The 23648-nt window shown below is 42.5% G+C and overlaps 1 protein-coding gene across 5 annotated transcripts in view; it reads right to left on the reverse strand.

Annotated features, from left to right (window-relative positions):
* Window positions 1-23648, reverse strand: part of MYO5A (myosin VA) — a 117961-nt gene that overhangs the window by 60296 nt on the left and 34017 nt on the right. For all 5 annotated transcript variants that reach the window (XM_080980223.1, XM_080980222.1, XM_080980225.1 and 2 more), the window contains exons 4-8: window positions 21646-21790; window positions 8426-8582; window positions 4833-4976; window positions 3723-3804; window positions 2832-2939 (exon numbers count right to left, since the gene is read on the reverse strand). In XM_080980223.1, the coding sequence (XP_080836349.1) occupies window positions 2832-2939; window positions 3723-3804; window positions 4833-4976; window positions 8426-8582; window positions 21646-21790 (636 nt within the window). The remainder of the gene's footprint in view (window positions 1-2831; window positions 2940-3722; window positions 3805-4832; window positions 4977-8425; window positions 8583-21645; window positions 21791-23648) is intronic.

Here is a 23648-nt window from a genome sequence, read left to right on the forward strand (position 1 = left end):
AGGCTGCCGCCCCAATCCTCGCGCGCTCGGCGGGACCACCTGCCGGGCGCGCAAGGTTTGCAGACACTCGCCCGAAGCACGGGGAGCCCTCCGGAGGGCTCCCCGTGCTTCGGGCGACAGGCTGCCGCCCCAAGCCTCGCGCGCTCGGCGGGACCTCCTGCCGGGCGCGCAAGGCTTGCAGACACTCGCCCGAAGCACGGGGAGCCCTCCGGAGGGCTCCCCGTGCTTCGGGCGACAGGCTGCCGCCCCAAGCCTCGCGCGCTCGGCGGGACCTCCTGCCGGGCGCGCAAGGCTTGCAGACACTCGCCCGAAGCACGGGGAGCCCTCCGGAGGGTGCCCCGTGCTTCGGGCGAAAGGCTGCCGCCCCAAGCCTCGCGCGCTCGGCGGGACCTCCTGCCGGGCGCGCAAGGCTTGCAGACACTCGCTGGGGCTGCAGGCTGCTGCCCGCAAGCCTTGTGAGCCCGCAGGAACTCCCGCCGGGCGCGCAAGGCTTGCGGATAGCTTCCTGAAGCCTGGAGAGCGAGAGGGGTCGGTGCGCACCGATGCCTCTCGCTCTCCAGGCTTCAGCGAAAGCCTGCATTCGCCCCATAGGACGCACACACATTTCCCCTTCCTTTTTGGAGGGGAAAAAGTGCGTCCTATGGGGCGAAAAATACGGTATATATCAGAACACCCAGACAGGGTTCATTATATATGAGAATATTACTTTTCTATGTTTACCTTAAATTTTTAAAGGGAATTTTACCACATAAAAAAACCAGCTGCATAAATCTACTACAGTGGAACCTAGGTTTTTGAACACCTCAGAAGTCAAATGTTTTGGTTTTCGAACGATTTTTGGAAGTCGAATGTGCCACACGGCTTCCGCGCTGAGTTTTCTGTAAGTACAGTCATACCTCGGGATAAATACGCTTCAGGATGAGTATTTTCGGGTTGCGCTCCACGGCGACCCGGAAGTAATGGAGCGCGTTACTTCTGGGTTTCGCCGCTCGCGAATGCGCAGACGGTCAAAATGACGTCATGCGCATGTGCAGAAGCGGCAAAATGCGACCTGCGCACACGCGCAGTTGCGTCTTACGTTCTGTTCAGGATGCGAACGGGGCTCCGGAACGGATCCCGTTTGCATCCCAAGGTACCACTGTAAATGCTTCCGAAAATGCATGCTTTGGTTTTCAAACATTTTGGAAGTCAAACGGTCTTCTGGAACGGATTACGTTCGAAAACTGAGGTTCCACTGTACATGTGTATTCCCCACTTAACATGTAGAACCCAGAACACTGTCTTACATTTATTAAATGCCTAAATTAAAGACCAGGCCCTGTATGATAAAAAAGGTAACTTTTTAAAAAGAAAATGCAACTAAAAGAAGGGTCCCCTGAAGATCTTAAGAGCAAGCCAGCATGACAACAGAGAGAAGAGACATCAAAACTCAACACAAAAAGTACAATTTTTTTTTACTCATAACCAGAAATACAATAAGTAAGTCTGAATGCTAATTAAAATACGAGAGGTTTAGAAAGGAAGATATGACTATCAGGTACTAAATTACATACATAAAATTGGCCAAATTGCTCACAACACTGTGTCTGTCACCTGTCTCTCATTGGCCGGCTTGCTGTGATGTCATTTATGTCACAAATATTTTCACTGTTCATGGTAAACCTGTCAGGAATGTGGACACACAGAATGAAAGAATAGGAAGGGCTGTATGCGCTTCTTAGGAAGGAAGCGGACGAGGTTGCTTTGGGAAATACAGTGGAACCTCGGGTTACATACGCTTCAGGTTACATACGCTTCAGGTTACAGACTCCACCAACCCAGAAATAGTGCTTCAGGTTAAGAACTTTGCTTCAGGATGAGAACAGAAATCGTGCTCTGGTGGCGCGGCAGCAGCAGGAGGCCCCATTAGCTAAAGGGGCGCTTTAGGTTAAGAACAGTTTCAGGTTAAGAATGGACCTCCGGAACGAATTAAGTACTTAACCCGAGGTACCACTGTATGGGATTACAGCCCAAGAAACAGAGGACAGGTAGGCCAAGAAATAGGGAGAGGCTGAATTTTACAAATGGATTTGAACTAACGAAATCACTGGCTACAGGTCTCTAGTCTAAACACACATACTAGAATGAATTCAAGAAAGGATCATTAGAACAAGGATGGGGAACCTGTTGCTCGACTCCCATCATCCTTGACCATTGTCCATGCTGGATGGGGTTTATTGGCGTTGTAGTCCAACAACTTCTGTAGGGCCCAAGGTTCTCCATCCCTAGGTTAGCCCAATGCCTGAAAAAGATTTGTCTCCATTTCTTCTGTTTATTATTAAATACTGTTTTGCACTCCAATTCTATTCCCACTTATCTGAGTGAAAGCCCCAGTGAATTCTGTGGTGCATAAACATACAGGATTGTGCTGGTTATGCTGGAAGCTGCCCTGAACCTTTGTATGAAGAGCTGGGATAATGAACTTTCCAATAAATATGTTGTAAACCACTCTGTGATCTTTGTATGAAGGGTGGTGTACAAATTAGATAGATAGATAGATAGATAGATAGATAGACAGACAGAACCTGCCACAAGCTGGTTCAGAAATTCACGATTCAAAAAGAGGTATTTTAATTACCCAATAAAAAGGCAGAAATGGTCAAACTTACTTAAAATACATCCCCTGTGGCTTCTCAATACACATCCACTGAAGCATCCAACTGCTTGCATGCCACTGGCATGGTGAAACACAGCAGTTTGTAAGTGTTAATGCTGTGGGTAATAATGTACTACTAGGCACAATAGCCACCATTTCAAAGTCCTGAAGAAATTCATGTGCTTCCAGGACTTACCCAACAAAGTGCAAGCCCGCCTGGTGTTCATCATCTCCTTAGCATCATCAATTCCATCAATGACTGGACTGCCTCCTTGCTTTGTATAGTGAAAATAGCTTGCATTTCCTAATATAAACAAGCAAGCAAAAGTTTCTTTACATACAAAGAAGAAATGCATTCTACAAAGATGTTTTAACTCTTAAAAGACTAAAAGAAACACCAGCAAAATGAATAATGCTGTGTTCAAGTAAAACTGATAAGCCAAACTTTTGTTTACCTAGTACAAGGATTTATACCCCTCTTTTGTAGGCAGAAGGCAAGATACAAGAGATGTCTGCTATTGAAGACATTTTTGTTCCAGTAAGAATTTCCAGCTGTATAAATAGGTATTTACCAAGAATGTTCATTTGCTAGGGTTTTGGTTTGATTTTAAATGTGCTTGTTGTTTTGTGCTTTTAACTGTTTTTAATTATTTTATATGTAAATCACCTTGAGATTTACCTTAAGATGGTTTAGAAGGCAATTAATAAATCAATGGTAATACCAATGGTAGCAACAACAGCAACAACTAAAGTTTTAAAAGGAAATTTAAAGCAATGTTTCAAACGAAGATTTTCTCTTACAGAATAGGGGTTTATTTGTTTTTACCTCACTGTGTTTTAATTTAGCCATAATAAGCAATATAATACTGTCTACAACACTGTGTGCTCAAATATATCAGCAGCATGTAACACACCCAGAAGGAAATTTCATTCACCTTTATAGATTTGCAATTTAGTGTGCTCTATTTTCAAAAAGCATATTTATAGAAACTTAAGCAATTATTTTAAACCCATTACTCAAAACATAGCAATGCTACTTTGGAACGTGTCATGTGAATAATTAAATGGAGCAGATGTGCATTCATACCTAACCGCAAAGTTTTAAATTCAGGTAACGTTGCAGAAGCACAGAGCTGGTAGAAGATATGATAATTTCTCTCTTCTTCTGCCTTTAATAAAATGAAATAAAAGATATCTATAAACACATAAATACCTTTACACACACACACAGAGAGAGAGAGAGATGATTCCATTTTGTACTTTAATGGAGAACTGAATGGACACTGGAGTAATAGGGATAATGTTAAACGCTCCAGGGACAAACATATATTAATTCAGCAAAATACTTCCCTTATTTCATTTGCTCTGCAAGCCTTCTAAAGGAAAAAGGTCACCAGCTGTCAATTAACGTAATGAAGGGAAACTTATAGCCCTCCAGATATTGTTGGACTACAACTCCCATCATCCCTGATTACTGGCAATGGTGGCTGGGGCCGATGGGATCTGGAATCCAACAACGTCTGGAGGATCACAGGTTCCTTTTCCCTGGATTAACAGGTTCAAACTGCAGGATTTATCAGCCTCCCATTGTATCCCATATGGAGGAACTGAAGATGATGGAGAAGGGGAGGGAGGGGATGTCACCCTCAGTATTTCTGTACGGAACCCTCCTCCTCCTTCCCCTAGTCCAGGGATGGAGGACCTGCAGCCCTCCATATTTCGTTACACTTCAACCTTCATCAGCCCCAGCAAGATGGGAATTGGGAGTCCAACAACATCTAGCATCACAGGTTATCCATCCCTTCCTTAGTCTTTCAGGACAGACACACTGCCTGAACACTCCCTCTACCCCTTGTAGTACAACTGAAGTGGGGGGGTATGTTCTTGTTTGTGCTCATTTCCCCTGGCTGCATGAACTGAAGCACAGTTCCTGGTCTGGCAAAATAGTTCAGCTTTCAAGGAGTAAAGTCCTCTCTCTTTCTCAATAACATCGCATTTCTAAGGAACTAAGTATGCTAGATGGATGTGCAGCGATTCTGCATCAAGTAGCTGGACATGACACATTATTGTTCAATATTTCCAAAGCAACCATTCCTTGCCCTCCATGGATGCTAGGTTATATAAGCATGCCATCATGTATCGACTCACAATGGAACTCCTACATGGACAAGCAAAAACAAGTTTGCGTTCATTTTACCTGAAATACCACTCGTGATTTTTCTAAGAGGTAAGTTCTCATATTGGCACCAATGATTCGAAACCTTTTATCGAAACCTATTTCGATGTACTTTCCAAAGCGGCTACTGTTGTCGTTCCGTGTGGTTTTGGCATTCCCAATAGACTGTGAGAGGGAAAACAAAAAGGGATTAACAATTTGAGGCTGCAACCTTATACACACTTACCTGAGGGTAAGTCCCACTGAACTCAGTGAGGCTTACTTTTGAGTGGACATGCAAAGGATTGCACAGACTTTTCCTTATTTTGCACAGTTTTTTAAATTTAAGATTTTGTATAATTTTTTGGGGGGGGGTTGTTTGTTTATATCAATACAACAAACACAGCAATAACAACAAAAAACCAAACAGTAATAAAACCAAAATGAAGGGGGAAGGGAAAGGAAAAGAGGGTGAGGAGGCAGTCAATATTTAGCTTTCCCTGTTAAGAACCTACCTGCAACAATAGAGGAGGTGGCTGAATTACATTACAAGAAATTACCTGAACCACAAATGAAGCCTATTGACTATTAAATATGGATTTTCACACTGGCTGTGATGTTTAATATAATCATGGGCTACATGACTTAATTAGCTAAAACTTATTTTAATTTAATGGACTAAAAATGTGTGCCGGATTCATCAAGCAGTTAAAAAAACACACCAAGTACTTATGAAAACTGTAGGTTCCATCCTTTTTTCTCAGAAACATACTTCCAAGATAAGTCTGCTTTGACACATGCATGCATTATTTAAAAAGAAATGCTTCTTACTCTAGAACTATTATTTTTACCAATATATACATTTAATCAGTACATCATTCCATTAACTGACTAAACTCATACGATTAAGAAAATTTAATCTAATTATTCCACCCTGTGAAACACCCTTCCATCAGATGTCAAGGAGATGAGTAACTATATAATCTTTAGAAGACAACTGAAGGAAAGCCTTTTAATGTGTAATGTTTTAATATATGTTGGAAGCCGTCTAGAGTGGCTGGGGCAGCCTAGCTGGATAGGCAAGATATAATTATTATTATTATTATTATTAATAATAATAATAATAATAATAATAATAATAGTTGTTCAGTCTTCAGCCCTAATTTCGTGAATAATGTCTCCTCCCCTCAAAAATACATTAATAAATGCACACATGTAATTTACAGACACAAGCAGACCTCTTTATGTGGGAAGATAAAGTAGCAGTAAATATGAAAGCAATTCATTAAAAAACATATAGACAGCAGTATGCAAGAAGTCCCTTTTCTTAAGATGAGTTTCCTACATGTATTTCTGTTGCAACTACCTGCATGTTAGTGGCACTCTATGGCACAAATCCACAAACTAATACTACTGTACTTTCTAAGCCACTTGCCTTATTCCTGCACCTGTCACATCGGAGTTGCAGGGGGGCAGCATATCACAAGAAGCATAATATGACACAAATTGGTTAAATATAAGACTTTTGAAGTAGTGGGGACATCTTTGTAAGGACCATAGCTTAGTAGGAATGCATTTGCTTTGCACACAGACGCTCCTAAGTTCAGCCTTCCGCCTCCTATCTCTGGATAGGACTGGGAGAGACCTCTGTCTGAAATCCTGGAGAGCTTCTGCAAATCAGTCTAGACCAGAGCTTTCCAAACACTTCATGTTGGTGACACACCTTTTAGACATGCATCATTTTGCGACACAGTAAGTCAGTTTTACTAGCAAACCAGAGGTTAAACTAACCCCTTTCTAACCCCAGGAGGAATCTGGGAAGCATTCACAAGACACCTACACGCTGCAGCCGACACACTAATATGTCGTGACACACAGTTTGGAAAGCTCTGGTCTAGACAGTACTGAGACAAATAAACCAGTGATCTGATGCAGTATAAGTTTCCTATGTTCCAAATACACTGGATTACTCATTCTGTGGCTTGGTACCTGTAACTCTCCAAAAGTTGTAGTATTACAAGTCCCATCAGCTCCATCAATGGCCAGAGATGGTGAGAGTTGAAAGCCAACAACAACAGGAGGGCCACAAGTTTCCCAATCTCTGGCCTAGTAAAAAGGGTTGTGATTCTCAGGCTCAAAGCTCTGGGTGCGCCTCTTGCAACATAATCAACATTTCACAGGGTTGAAGTGAGAGTAAAGGAGATGAGAATTGGAACTGTACACTGCAAATCCTACAGAAATTACCTTCAGAATAGTTCTCAGTGGTTTCTTGCATGTTGGAGACAAAATTTAGCAACAGCTCTACAGGTCTACAAACAGCATTTTGCAAGTTTCCTAGAACTATCCCCATAAAAATGCTGTATCAGGCTACAAGAATGAAAATATATGCCCATTTGTTAGTGCATTTGGTACCGATAAGTGTTCAGTAATATTGTTTGGAAATGTCACACAACACAGCAAACCAGGCAAAATTACCTTATCTCTGAATACTTAAAAAAACTGTGCCAAAGCTGCATTAGGGCAGACAGTGTCATCTCCGCTTTTGTTTGTTTCAAGAAATGCTTAAAACAAGGAAAAGGTATATTTTTAAAAATTACCAAGGGAGAAAGGGAGCTTCATTCAAAGTCAACAATTCCCATGAACTTTGTTTATAATTATGACATTCCTCTAAATTAAATGCCATACCAGACCATATGGAATGAATTCCAGCTTAACTAGCATGATCACGATGCTTGTTGTCAATTACTTAATGCTTTTATTATTTATTGTTTTTCTATCTATACCATCTTTCTGCCAAGACATCTATAACATGCTTTAGGACATGATTTTAATGTTATATGTCACTTTTGGTATTTTTAAAATAGAAAAGCAATTAAGAACTACAAATAAAAGTTTAATACAGTACAGTGGAACATTCTATTAAATAGGGTTCTTTTTCAGAGGCTTGTGTAACTCCAAAATATTATTATATTGCTGAAAGACGTTGTTTAGGTACCTCCCTAAAATGTCTTTGTCTAGCTCCAGGGCTATTCAGAGGATATTCACCCTGCAAGATCTGTATGTATTATAAGATTAGGACTAAGGGTCATACACTAAGAAGTAAGGTTTGAGTGCCAGGGACAGGAAGATCCTATCTTAAAATAAAACAAATAAAATACGGAGTGGGAGTTGGGGCGATGCGTAAGCTTCAAACCCACTCCTTATTTCACAGCACATGCAAATTCTGGTAAATGATAACTATATGAGCAGACATTCATTCTCTGAAGTTCAGATTAGAAAGAATTAGTCACTCACTGCGTTACCTGCTCCTCTCCACTTTTTAGAAGGATGCAAATGAACAAGAAAAAGGGGAGCACCCAAAGGTGATGTTCAGCTTTTAAGAAATACTATTCGGTGAAGCAAAGCACTCTAGAAATTGGGACCATATTGCCTGAAATATTTTTATCATTTCCTTTTCTTCCAGCTAAAGGCCAACAGTTTCAGGGCTAGGGTGGGGTTATTATATTCCATTTGTAATAAAACTACTTTGACAACCAACATTTCCCTGCAAACCCCTGGCTTCACTTTAGCAAAGGCAAATCAACTAGCAAAAGAACCCTCCATGAGACTTAAAGTAACCATGTTCCTGGTCTTACCTCCATTATAGGATTGGAAGCCAATACTCTCTCTTCGACATTAGCTTCACTTGCAGACCCGCTTACAGTGGCAAAATATCTCATAGCATATTTAGCAGAGACTGTTTTTCCAGCTCCAGATTCTCCACTTACAATAATTGACTGATTCCGTTCATCTCTGAAATGGAAACAAATCAGTTTCAGTTGTATTAATGTTTAACCATCTTGACTCGGACGTGCATATTGTGTTTGGGATAACATGCAAAGCAGACACAATCTAAGAAAGTAGAAGCCTAAAAATCGTATAAATGTTACTTTAAAGGAGAAAGCTTGTTTACATACATACATACATACAAACATATGTACAGGTGTGTTTCATATGGAACATAGAATAGCAATATTTTGCATTCAAAAGTTCCTTATACAAAGCATCAAAACATTTCACCAAAGAAAGCAAATCAGTAACTCAGTTGTATGAATCTACAAGAAATGCAGGGGTAGAGCTTTTTTCCTATTCAATACATGAGGCTATGCAAGAAAGAATACTTTTGTATTCTAATCTTTGAACAAAATATGTATTTCAACATTAAAACAAAAAGCTGCATTCCAATTGCCCTCAATATCCTAGATAGCAGGGGTTCTCAAACTCCCCAGGGTCCACTTGAAGAGGGCTGAAAATTACTGAGGACCACTGGTCATAAAATGACTGCAAGGGCAGAGCCAGTCATAGAATGGCAACAGATGGAGGCAGAGTGTGGCATAATCAGTTGGCAAACACTGACACCCCCCTTTGGAAATTGCTTCTTTATCCTCTCCCCCAGCTCATCATGCCCCTTTTGACGCCATCTTTCTCTTTCTCTCTCTTTTCATTCCCTCAAACTTGGCTGCACACTCTGACCATTTCCTTTCTTTCCTTCTCTCTTTTCCCTCTCCTCCTCTTCAACTTAGCATGCAACATCGGGCAAAAAAATTCCTGCATTGCAAGGGGGTGGAGTAGATGACCCTTGTGCAGTGTTCAAAACTCCCACTGTTCTAGGCACATTTTGCAACCGGGAATTTCATTAGTGCGAGCAGTTTCTGAGCTCCGGGCACACTACTGCACATAGGTTTTCATATTAAAACTGCAGAGGGGAAGGAAAGGAGGACCGTTTTCTGCCTCCCCACTTCCAGCTACTCTCTGAAGACTGGAAAAGAGACCCTCTTAAGAATATCAGGGGAGTGGGCAGGTGAAGGACTAGACCATGTGAAAAATGAACGTAATGTTTTAGCTGCAGGTCATTCATTTTCAGCTCTGTATACTAGGGCTTGGCGATCAGAAGGTCGGCGGTTCAAATCCCCGCAACGGGGTGAGCTCCCGTTGCTCGGTCCCTGCTCCTGCCAACCTAGCAGTTCGAAAACACATCAAAGTACAAGTAGATAAATAGGTACCGCTCCAGCGGGAAGTTAAATGGCATTTCTGTGTGCTGCTCTGGTTCGCCAGAAGCAGCTTAGTCATGCTGGCCACATGACCCGGAAGCTGTATGCCGGCTCCCTCGGCCAATAAAGCGAGATGAGCGCCGCAACCCCAGAGTTGTCCGCGACTGGACCTAATGGTCAGGGGTCCCTTTACCTTTACCTATATTTGTTATTAAAAAAGCATGCCTAGATATTCCGTTGTTGTACCCATAACCTAGGCTTAAGGTGCCATTTAGCTCCTAGCTTTCATATCTCTATTTTTAACACTGCTCTTGTGGTCCATTTCAACTCTTCAATTCTATCATTCCATGGGTGAGGGATGGATTGCAATGCTGAAGCCCATCTGAAACAGAACCAAGGGCTATTAACCCACAGTCTGAGAAACGCTGCACCAGATTGGGTTTTTCCTTCTCATTCTGATTACTATTAAGCAACTAAAATCGTAGAATTGGAAGAGACCCCATGGGTCATCTAGTTCAAGTCCCTGCAATACAGGAATCTCAGCACGCAGTCAGTCCCCCATCCAATTTGAAACCATAAAGGTAAAGGGACCCCTGACCATTAGATCCAGTCGTGACCAACTCTGGGGTTGCGGTGCTCATCTCGCTTTATTGGCCGAGGGAGCCAGCGTACAGCTTCCGGGTCATGTAGCCAGCATGACTAAGCCGCTTCTGGCAAACCAGAGCAGCGCACGGAAACGGCGTTTACCTTCCCGCCGGAGCGGTACCTATTTATCTACTTGCACTTTGACGTACCTTCGAACTGCTAGGTTGGCAGGAGCAGGGACCGAGCAACGGGAGCTCACCCCGTTGCGGGGATTCAAACCGCTGACCTTCTAATCGGCAAGTCCTAGGCTCTGTGGTTTAACCCACAGCGCCACCCACGTCCCTGAAATTTGAAACCATACCAGATATAAAACTGTGCTAGCAGTTTAACTGCTGCACCACTAGGAGGGGCCAGTGGGAGATTCTCCCACATGTAGAAATAATCCACGCAGCTGTTCTTTCCAGTGTGACAATTAGAAATATGCACTGGTAGGCCAGGATCAATGGGAGAAAGCAAACAGCACCTTCATCTGATGACATCCGTCCCCAGCTGCAGAGACTGCCACCACAAAAATTCTTTCTCCCCTCCACCATGGAGAGAAGGAAGTGAAGGGATGAGCTTTAGGAAGTCCCTGATCTGACTCAAGAAACTTTAGTGTAAGTTGATTCAAGCATGTGAAAACATCACAAGAATCACCTCCATTCACCTTGAATTTGGGCTGCACGCAGGACCAATGATCAACCCTAGTGACAATGAGGTGGGCAGCAACATGTATTCTTTTGTCATATTTCAGAAGATATATGAGGCTATGATGAAGCAATGTGATGGAGCACAGGGAGGAGAAGTACAGCTAGCTATTTTCTTGCCAGTCCATTCACTGCAGGAGGAAGGGTGCAATCCAGCAGAAGTCAGTGGTGCCCAATGAAATAAGTGTAACTGAAAGACAGTTGCGTGTTTATGCTCCACTGACTTCCTCGGGAATTGGAGCAATTTAAAATGTAAGAAGCAGCTAGAAGAAGAAGTGCCAATCAGCAATAAAGAGAGTATCAGCTCAACCTTCCACATCCACTTTGATATCCCCCTTGAACACAGAGACATCAGAATTAAAACTGGCATGCATATTTAAGGCAGACTGGTGTGCAACTGAAGGACAAGCCTTGACCCTAAGCGTGACCCTACGCCTATTTTCAAGGTGACCAGAAAAGCTGCCGCACACCATGTGCAGCATGTCTGGTCCCACTTTTACTGTATGCGGATGAGGTGGCCTTATTATCTCTGATGAGGATTGGTCTGAAACATCTTTTACTCTCCCTGGTTTCCTATTGTGAAGCCAATAAACTTTCAATAAATTATGAGAAGGCAAAAATTCTGGTCTTCTCTAATTCCCGGAAATTGGAGAAATGGAAAATAAGAGGGCAAGAAATCCAGCAAGTAAAGATGCACAGATATCTCGGGATTTTATTCCAGAGCAACTCAGGTTGGTCAAACCATTGCACATGTGCTATAACACAGGCAAAGCGTATCTCCTCAGCAGTAACTCACTTTTATTTTCATTGAAAAGCAAAACATCGAGTCAGCTGTAAATAAATTTTGCTCCCCCAAGTTCTATGGTTTAAATACAACAGATAACAGGGTCACTTATATCTCAAAATTAATAATTCCAGTCCAATGCAGGACCTTTATGTTAGCCTGACTGAATGTTTTCCCCTCAGCTTTTGTCAAGGGCAGATATTTAAACATCCCCAGAAATGACAGACATTGCGAATGTTCTTTGAATGTGCCGGACACTGTAGAACATATCATTTTCTACTGTCCATTGTACAACCAGCTACACAGACGCATGCTATCCCATTTTTTGGGTCGTCTAACATCATGGCACAATGAAAATATCAGATTTTATCTGTCTGACATTAATCCCGAAGTAACTGTAAGGGTGGCTGAGTTTTTGTCAATAGTATCTCTTAAAGTGGTGAATGGCACTACTGAGCGGGAAGAAATCCCAATGAAAATCCTCATCATTGTATATTTTACATGGCTGTTTATTTGTATATATTTTAATTTTTTATATATGGATGTTTTATGATGGCCTATACTTGCAATGCCTAATAAAGGTTTGGCGAAGTAAGATGCAACATGTCCCTTGAAGAGCAAGACATCAGAAAGGAAACTGGCATACCCATTCAGGACTTACTGCATGCCAAAGACAAATCTAGCTGCACCCCAGTACCTGTTTCTATGGAGCCCGGGAAAGCTGAATGACACAACAATGTGATGTTGACTTGGTGACAGAGAAAGCTCAGCGAAATATGGCATATATTTTTACAAGTTAGTTTTCCATGAGGTGTGAATGGCTCCTTCTCTCCTGCAAGTCTTCAACAAGCAGGGGGAAGAAAAAATGCACAAAACAGTGGTACCTCGCAAGACGAATGCCTCGCAAGACAAAAAACTCGCTAGACGAAAGGGTTTTTTGTTTTTTGAGCTGCTTCACAAGACGATTTTCCCTATGGGCTTGCTTCGCAAGACGGAAACGTCTTGCAAGTTTGTTTCCTTTTTCTTAACACCGTTAATACAGTTGCGACTTGACTTCGAGGAGCAACTCATAGAACGCGGTGTGGTAGCCTTTTTTGAGGTTTTTAAAGACTTTGGTGATTTTTGAAGCTTTTCCAAAACTTTCCCGACACCGTGCTTCGCAAGACGAAAAAAATCGCAAGACGACAAAACTCGCGGAACGAATTAATTTCGTCTTGCGAGGCACCACTGTATATGTTGAAATGCAGGCTTAAGAGATTGGGGTTTCAGAATGAAGGTTTGTAAAGACATCCACTTCATGTTCAAGCCCAAGATCAGCTCTTGCAGAAGGTCTGAAACCAGCTCCAACTTTTCCCATATTAATACATTGCATGCAATCTCAAACATGCCAGGGCAGATTTGTTGAAAATACAGTGGTACCTCTGGTTAAGTACTTAATTCGTTCCGGAGGTCTGTACTTAACCTGAAACTGTTCTTAACCTGAAGCACCACTTTAGTTAATGGGGCCTCCCGCTGCTGCCGCGCCGCCGGAGCACAATTTCTGTTCTCATCCTGAAGCAAAGTTCTTAACCTGAAGCACTATTTCTGGGTTAGCGGAGTCTGTAACCTGAAGCGTATGTAACCTGAGGTACCACTGTAATAATAATGCAGAAACAGGGGCAACTAGTTATAATAGGCTCTGGGGAAACACACAATTGCTCCATGTTTAAAAGGGGAAGACAAAAAGGGAAGGAGAACATACACAAGACAAGGATTAAATCCAATACAAAACCTTATTAGAATACACAGTGCTTACAATCAGTACATAGTTTTTAACAGGCTGGGGCACAGGGAAGTCTAGTATACCAAGATGGCTATTCCTCTAGGTTAAATGCAATACAACTTTCCTGAAAAGTCATTTTGATAAGGATTTATATATTACTGATGGAAACATTTGAGAGGCACTCTGTAGTCCCTTCAAAGCACATTAGCAGTCTTTACTAACATCAGTATAGGCCCCCACCCCACCTACACACACTTTCTCTCACTAGGGCTATGCAGAATACACTATTAAATTCCCTGTATGCAGCCTATTATAACACCCTCTGGCAAGGACCTGGCACAGACAGCCTCTATATAAGCAGAATCAGCTGGTGCTGTCTATTCTGCAGTGAATCTCTATGCTAGACAGGAATTCATTGTGCATTTTCGTAGCTTGAACTTGAACTTTCCCCCCAGTCCAGGCTTAGAAGGCTTCATGCCACCAGACTCAGTGTCATTTTTATTCAGAAAGCTAGTTTTGTGATATGAAACATGATTCTACAATCCAGGGCAATTTGATTATATTTAAATTTAGGATATCATGTCACACAGATTCTAATAATCACTTATCAGAGCAAAGACTATACAGTGGTACCTTGGTTTACTAACTTAATCCGTTCCAGAAATCCGTTCTTAAACCAAAGCATTCTTAAACCAAGGCGTGCTTTCCCATAGCAGTGGGGAACTCAGTTTACAAATGGAACACACTCAACAGGAAGCAAAACATGTTCTTATTTCAAGGCAAAGTTCACAAACCAAAACACCTACTTGCGGGTTTGCAGAGCTTTTAATCCTAGTTGTTCATAAACTAAGCTGTTCTTAAACCAAAGTACCACTGTAATTGTAAGTGATTATTTTTGGAATTGATTAAAGAGTAAAACTGTGCCTCTCAGTATCTAAGGTTATAGAATACCTGTAGTCTTAGCCATAGATAGTTTGCCAAGCTTGGTGGCACGAATCCTGAGCCCAGCAGCAATCTAGACACAGAGTCAAAGGTTGCATAGGCACCAGATAAGGAGCTGGACCAGTTTCTGCTGGAGATCAGGAGACTTCACTGGTGTCTTCTCCTGAGCTTGAGGGACCCACTGGCTTTCACAGTATCTCCCCTTAGGTACAGCAGCACAGGAGTGATCCTATGGTGCAGAGGAGGAGAGCCTTCAGATCAGAGGGCTGCCCTTTTAAGAAGCTAAGTTCTCCAAAAGGAGGTGGAGCCTGTGGGAGATAGCCTTGGTGGGCAGAGATCCAGTTTGCTTTCAACCTCTGTCCAGCAAAGGTAGGCCAGGAGTTACAGAACCACGGATAGCTACGAATGAGCTACTGATAGAAGGGGTGTTCAGCACAATGGGAAGCACGCAGCGATAGTCCAGCATCAAAACCTGTGGGAACTGGAGGCAAGACTAGACAAGACATCAATCGTGCAACTAGCAACTGGATGGACAGCAATCTTATTTTATTGCAGGCAAGGAAATGGATAAAAACTGGTAGATACGCAAAATCTAGTGACAGGTTTTTACAAAGGCAACTGCACTGCTCTTTAAAGAAGTCTGTACTGCTGTTCAAGCCCTTTCAAGTCACAATTGTCTTGAGACATCCAGTATTTCCAAATCCTTCCTTGTCGCTTTTAAAATTAGGAAGAAGAGAAAGGCTATGAACTGAAGACAAATGATGTGGTAACACTGCTGAAACCAAGCAGTTTGGAGGCTGGTCAGTGCCTGAGTGTGAAACCCTAGTGTGGTGCAATGGTGATAGTGTCAGACTAGGCTCAGGGAGACCTAGGTTCAAATCTCCACTCTTACAAAGCTCGGGAGAGCCTACTGGATCACACCAATGGCCCACCTAGTTCAGCATCCTGTTCTCACAGTGGTCAACCAGATGCCTGTGCAGAAACCCACAAGAGGACTCAAGCACAAGAGCGCTATCCCCTTTTGCCATTTCCAGCAACTGATAATTCAGAAGCATTACTGCCTTTGACCATGGAAGCAGGGCATAAGGATGCCAAGGACCCATTGATAGCCTTATCCTCCATGAATTGTCTAATCCTCTTTTAAATATTAGTATTAATCTGTAACACACCCTGGGACCTTAAGGTGAAAGGCAGGTAATAAATTGCAATAATAATAATAACAATAATAATAATAACAATAATAATAATAATATGGAGGAGGTCATCACTGCCTTGTTGGTGGCCATCACTGTCTTCTGTGGGATCAAATTCCATAGTTTATGCTTTAACTATGATGACCCTTGTAAAGGTAAAGGGACCATTAGGTCCAGTCGTGACTGACTCTGGGGTTGTGGCGCTCATCTCGCTTTATTGGCCGAGGGAGCCGGCGTACAGCTTCCGGGTCATGTGACCAGCATGACCAAGCCACTTCTGGCAAACCAGAGCAGTGCACGGAAATGCCGTTTACCTTCCCGCCGGAGCGGTAAGTATTTATCTACTTGCACTTTGACGTGCTTTCGAACTGCTAGGTTGGCAGGATGACCCTTGTACCAGTCACCATCTCTTAGCCTAAGCTACCTCAGAAAGTTACTGCAAGAATGAAACAGGCGAGAGTTTAAGCGTGTGTTCATTTTTAGCTCCTTGGAAAGAAGTGGGTTAAAAAATGTAATGAACAAGCAAATTATATGCCTACTATCTTGAAGGAAGACAGGATGTACTATTTTCTAATCTGTTATTTGCACTTATCATTCCACTCCTGTCATCTTGCTTTTCTTCTGGTGTTTTTAACGAACATTCTGCAAACAAAAAAAGTCTGAACTTGCAATTTATTATCTTGCTTTGTCTTCCAGTCCACTGCCTCTAGAACATAATTCTTATAAAGTACTTTCGGGATCTTGTCAATTATTTTCTTCATAAAATTGACCATTAAGATCCTTAATTGATCCTAAGCCACATCTTTGCACGTTGTTACACAGCAAGAAGAAAGCTTTGCCTTTTGCACTGGCCTGTGCAATAAATTGTGGTCCAAATAGGATAATTAAGTTGTACTCTTCCTTTCAGAGATGTGGGGAGGATGCATTAGCTATCAGGTGTCATAAGATTGATAGATGCAAAAGCACTCAGTAAGCATTATGATTAGCCAGGTTAATTTTGAGATATTGGGTTATTACTGCTTCTAACATGGAGGCAGAGCGTTGCCATCACGGCTAGGAACCACTGATAGACATGTCTTCAATGAATTTGTCTAATCCTCTTTTAAATATTAATGTTGTGTTTTAAAGGTTACAACCACCATTTCAATTAATTCAAAAAGTATTTGCAAGGCAAACTGGCCAGAGCTGATCAGCAGTTTCCTAGAACACACACCACCAATAAAGTTCACTTACACAAAACTGCCATGTACAGCTTGTCTAGGAAAGGAGATGCAAAATTGATTTCTCTACAGAACGATGAATTATGTATGTCACCTATGCTCCACATCATTGGTAGCAATAAAGAAAGTATTTTGTAGGATCTTACGCTAATGGTATTACGTATAATGGTATTATACATGAGCTTGAATTAAGTATGTCCATAGTAGAACTCCTAGAAGCAGCTATGAATAAGTTTCTGAATTTCCATGCATTTGGTATAATGTGATATTATTGTTTTTAATGGCCAGAAGTAGTATGAATGACAGACTTGCACCACAAGTCATACTGTATTTTAAATAACCTAAAGAATTGTGATACAGTGGTACCTCGGGTTACATACGCTTCAGGTTACAGACGCTTCAGGTTACAGACTCTGCTAACCCAGAAATAGTACCTTGGGTTAAGAACTTTGCTTCAGGATGAGAACAGAAATCGCGCAGCAGCAGCGCAGCAGCAGCGGGAGGCCCCATTAGCTACAGTCGTGCTTCAGGTTAAGAACAGTTTCAGGTTAAGAATGGACCTCCGGAACGAATTAAGTACGTAACCAGAGATACCACTGTAACAGCACAAAAAGTAATTTGGTTAATCTTTTTAGAAAGTGCTTAATAGTATTAACAAAAAAATAAATTTAAAGAACCCTAAAGCACCTCCAATCTAGAAGTGATGTATAAAAACGAATGCCCTAACTAAGGTACGATCTGGTACTTGCATATATTTTTTTCTTTTTATCTATTGGATGGTGTATATAAAAGAATTTTAAAAGAAATTTCTGTGCAGTTTTTGTAAAGGCCATTAATATTTAATAAGCTAAAAAGATATTAAAGCTCACAGTTAAACAACACTGATTAAGACATGACAGCTCACACAATTCAAGGTATAGAAAGCATGCAAATCTACAAACTTGGGACTAACTTGCCTCTACGTATTTTAACATTACCTAGTGGGGACCGGGATGCGGGTGGCGCTGTAGGTAAAACCTCAGTGCCTAGGACTTGCCGATCGCATGGTCGGCGGTTCGAATCCCCGCGGCGGGGTGAGCTCCCGTCGTTTGGTCCCAGCTCCTGCCCACCTAGCAGTTCAAAAGCACCAAGTGCAAGTAGATAAATAGGTACCGCTTTATAGCAGGAAGGTAACAGCATTTCCGTACGCTGCTCTGGTGCTGGTTCGCCAGAGCAGCTTCGTCACGCTGGCCACGTGACCCAGAAGTGTCTTCGGACAGCGCTGGCTCCCGGCCTCTTAAGCGAGATGAGCACGCAACCCCAGAGTCGGACACGACTGGCCCATACGGGCAGGGGTACCTTTACCTTTTTAGTAGGGACCAGAAAAAAGCTGACTCTGATCAAGCTGATCAGAGTGCCTTGTTACAGTATGGTTTTAATCACAGAATTTGAAGATATCTAGTCTCTTCCCCTGTCAATACCATTAGGAAATTTCTCCTAGCATTTATCCAAAATCTGCTTCCCTTAAAGTCTGCTCCATCTTCTGTGTGACCACTGTTCAGATATTCAGAGTCAACTATCATGCCTGCCCTTAATCTTATCTTCTGCACAACTGTGCAATACTTTATAGTGGAGAATGCAAAAAATATTGCTGAGCAATAGCTGGGCTGGTGCTGGTGATATACGGCCTCAATTAGAGGACTTATTCACCCAGTCTAAGTGTGTGTTTTTTAAGCCTTTCCATTGGTGACATTTCCATTTAAAGAATGAATGATGTTTTAAAAAAATTCTGAACCCGTCCCCCTCCAAAAAACACAAAACACCCAGCAGCAGCTAGCACCCCTCATCCAAAAGGGGTAGTTCACCCATCTGACACACCCAGATTCATCCACTCAACATTTCCCCGGGTGATTTTATTCTTCAAGATGCAACAATTTAGAGAGCAGTTCTCTTACACAACCCACTGAAATGAAGGGGGAGCCATGCAAGACGACATTTGTCCCCAGCGTTCCAATGGAGACTGCACAGGAGAAATTCCCACTGGATTGGGGCTTTAGAATAATTTAAGGGTGCGTCAAACTTGGACCACTAACCCTAAACACAGCACATGCTACTTAGCATAAGTGGGGTTTACTTCATTAGTAACGGGTTTAAAAAAACATGTCCTAATTTTAAGCCCACTCCTCCGGAAAAACTGCTGACCGCAAAGACTGATAACATCTGGAGCAACGAGCGAGAGCTGCTTCTGAATCAAACCTGTCAAGGATTTAGTGGCGCCCCTTCCAACACGAAGGACTGAAGCTCCTTAGGGCTATTAATCAATCGTGGCTTAAATGCACCAGATGCTTAATAAAAGCTCTAAGCCAGCCTCCCACAGCCTGGTGCCCTCCACATGTTGTGGACTACAACTGACTTCAGCCCCAGCAAGCATGGACAATGGTCAGGGATGATGGGCGTTGCTGTAGTACACAATATCTGGACAGTGCCACACTGGGGAAAGGCTGCACTAAGAGAGATTTTATGGAACCGTATGCATTTTCATTTGGCAATGTATCATTTCTCCCTCTCCCACATTCTACTCACAGACCCAGCTGAAATGTGCAGAATGAACAACTGATAATGTACAAACACTTTCTACAAAGCTAAGCACACATGCAAATGGAAATAATCAGTATCTGCAAAATCATGACAGATTGCATTCTGGACAAAAAAAAAATGAGCCAGCAAGATGAAAGTTACTCCCTGAGGATTATTTCGTTGAGGTCACTGTTGCAACAGTCTGCTAATTCTCAGTGAACAGCTTCCAGCGGGGGCACCTCATATGAACTTCAGGATCCAATGCTAACCACATTTGACCTCAGTCTGTGTGGAAAGCAACTGGCTATGAGGGGTCTGCATAGCGTCTCTGCTACAAAATCAGACAGAAAGCAAACTCGGAAGTCCTAGCCCAGTGCAAATTGTATAGATGGTTGTGAATTCATTTAATTTTCTCTTCATTCTGAAGCTTAGGCACAATTCCCAGCTAAAAGTGGCTTTCCATGTCCAGCTGCTATAACTTTTTGCCCTCGGTAGAAGGAATGTGTGAAAATTGTCAAATTCAACAATAGTTATCAAATTCTAGGATATCGACTGAAAAATAATAGATGACAAAAATTGCACATTACAGGATAGGCCTTTGAAATGGCGGGGTTAATTGCTGCTCCAACACAGATTAATTCAAGCCAAATCCTATTTCATATTTTCCTTCCTCATGGCAGAATTGATATTCAAACCTAAGCCTCCCTGCTCCTACTCCAGCACTCAGCCTTGCTGGCTCCTGATGTTACACCATAAAAAGGTCAAAGATAAAGGTAAAGGAAGAAGAAGAGCTTGGATTTGATATCCCGCTTTATCACTACCCTAAGGAGTCTCAAAGCGGCTAACATTCTCCTTTCCCTTCCTCCCCCACAACAAACACTCTGTGAGGTGAGTGAGGCTGAGAGACTTCAGAGAAATGTGACTAGCCCAAGGTCACCCAGCAGCTGAATGTGGATCAGCAGGGACGCGAACCCAGTTCACCAGATTACGAGTCTACCACTCTTAACCACTACACCACACTGGCTCTGGACCCCAGGATGGTGCCTGTAAGATAACTTTTCAGATCAGTCCTACTTCTCAGTGTGGTTTCCTACCCTTCCGCAAGCCAAACCATAAGCATGAACAGGTGAATGTAAAGGTACTCAAAGGAAAAATCTTGACTTCTCCCCTGGTCCTGGATGCACTCCCCAAGGCTGAACCATGGTATGGCTCAAAAAATACATTCAAACCCATGGTTATGGTTTGTCTCCTCCAGACAAATGATGAGCAATAACTCAAGAACAAGTCTTGGCTATAATTTATTGTTTGTCTGGAGAGAGACAAGCCATGAGCCTCAGTTTGGATGTAACACTAAGCCAAATTATGGTTTCGCTTTGAATAGCAGGGTCAGGGGAGGAGCAAAGCAGCCACGATTTTTCCTCAGAGAACCTGCATGGTCTCGCGCTCATGCTTAGCCATGGTTTGGCAGTGTGTTATGTGATATCTGGACCTCTGATGTCTCCAATAGCAGCATGCCAGGTGTCCTGTAAAGCACATAAAAATGACCTTTCTCTGATGTCCTGCTCACCTAATGATCAAGATACTCTGGAGTTTCTACTCAACTTGCATGACTAATATCTAGTCAGCCCTACATTTTTATTATGACCCTGGTGATCTACCTAAAATTTAAATATACATTATGTGAAGCAGCAGTTGCTTTTGTTAGTCCCAAGCCCATCAATAACACTGAATGATCCAAAGTTCTAGTGCTTCAAGAGTAAATGAGTTTCTCTCTGTTAATTCTCTGTACACTGTTCAACTACTGCATATTTTTGAAAGTTGTTTATTTGCTATACATTTATTAAGGTATCTGACCAAATTTTGGGCCACCTGTCAGACATTTCAACTGGGATTATTAACAGTTAACCCTGTGATATTTATTACAGCATACATGTAAGGAAAATCCTTTCAGAACCTTTCCGCACAGAAAACACATATCACAGATGGAGAAAATTATGCTATTGTGACAGGAAGAAATAAAGCCTCTTTCACACAAACCTGGCCATTTGTTTATATGCTTCCTCAGCCACAGCAAAGATGTGGGGATCCATATCCCCCATGTTCTGGCCACTGTACGCATTGATGATATCTTCGCCATAGATAGGCAGTTGTTCATAAGGATTTATGGCTACTAAAACTATACCTGCAAAATAAAATTAGGCAGAAAAATTATGAGATATGTTGTTGGCAAATATTAAATAGAAAAGAAAGGGGGGGTTCTATTTTAGAGAAATATTTTTTCTGCATGAAATTGTCCAAAACTTGTTTTTCCCCCTCTTGTATTTGTTTCCTGAAAACAGAGGTCATGAGGAATATAAAGCTAAACAGGTATATAAGTGACCATTTATCACTCTGAAAACCATACAAAGGGTGACTAATTTCCATGCAGAGTGTCAGCGGAAAGCATTTTCCTGGCTTCTGAGTCTTCATGACTTACAGTAGGTCACAGCCCAGCTTAAAAAGATTTCAAGTAGGTGATTGGCTGGGAAAGAGCTGTATTACCTCCTTCTGTTTCCTGCCTACTCCAGCACCTTTGACTTATCCACAGACTAGGAGAGATGAAGATTCTCAGCAGGCAGGGAATCCGATTTCCAGTTCAACAGTATCTCAAGCAGCAGGGCTGGGAAAGACGTCTGCCTGAGACCTTGGCAAGCCAGGGCCAATCGCTACAGAAGGCAATAGTGGACTAGAGGGGCCAACAGTATGACACAGGGTAAGACAGGCTCATGTAATTACAGTGGTACCTTGGATTAAGTACTTAATTCGTTCTGGAGGTCTGTACTTAACCTGAAACTGTTCTTAACCTGAAGCACCACTTTAGCTAATGGGGCCTCCTGCTGCTGCCACGCCACTGGAGCATGATATCTGTTCTCATCCTGTAGCAAAGTTCTTAACCTGAAGCACTATTTCTGGGTTAGCGGAGTCTGTAACCTGAAGCGTATGTAACCCGAGGTACCACTGTATAGTCCAAATGAAGGAGAGATACCAGGATCTGTGCAAGAGGTGCTGTAAGACATTTTGGACATCAGAGTGTTTATCTCAGATTTATTAGATAACCACCCTGTTTGTCAGCTTTCAAAGGGGCTATCGGAACTATATGCAGGCAGCCTTTCCAAGAGCCCTAGGCACATTCTACACTCATAGGTCAAAAGTAGCCATGTTTAGCCAAGCTCTGCCTGTCTGATTCTTAGAGCTCTTCTACAGACAGACACACAAGGCAGCAGACCACCTTGCTTCCGCAGCTGATTTTCTCTCCACTTACCAGCTAATTTCCCCTGGGAGTTGGAAGACTACGCAGAGAGATACAGGAACAGAAACAAAGAGGGAGATAAGTGGCAGGTGACGCCTGCTTCCCCCTAGGTTTACAATCCCCATTAACTTTCTCTGCCTGCCTCCCTTCAAAACTCTCACGAGCCAGAGTTTGGCTACATGTGACTAAATATAGTGAGTGTAGCAAACCACAGGCTCTAAGCTACGGGTAGACAAACTAAGGCCCGGGGGCCAGATCCGGCCCAATTGCCTTCTAAATCCGGCCCACGAACAGTCCGGAAATCAGCGTGTTTTTACATTAGTAGAATGTGCCCTTTTATTTAAAATGCATCTCTGGGTTATTTGTGAGGCATAGGAATTCATTCATTATTTTTTTCAAAATATAGTCTGGCCCCCCACAAGGTCTTAGGGACAGTGGACCGGCTCCCTGCTGAAAAGGTTTGCTTACCCCTGCTCTGCTTTAGAGATCCAGCTACCTTTTTCAAATGCTGTTTATTCACTTAACTGACTGCAATGCCTTATAACCTTTCCACAGTTTTATTTCTTCCTATATTGTTTCCTCAAATAGCTGCCTCCACATGATCTTTCATGTGGTCCAAGGAACACCAAAATTAGGTGTGGGGAGAAGCTCTCCAACAGCAGATTGTTAGTAGAGAGACCAACTAAGGCTCTTCCCTATACCCAGCCCCATACCACATTTTGCAGATGTGACTTACAGTCACCCATAGTTG

This window comes from Podarcis pityusensis (genome assembly GCF_964106645.2).
Source record: "Podarcis pityusensis genome assembly, chromosome: 14".
NCBI lineage: Eukaryota > Metazoa > Chordata > Lepidosauria > Squamata > Lacertidae > Podarcis > Podarcis pityusensis.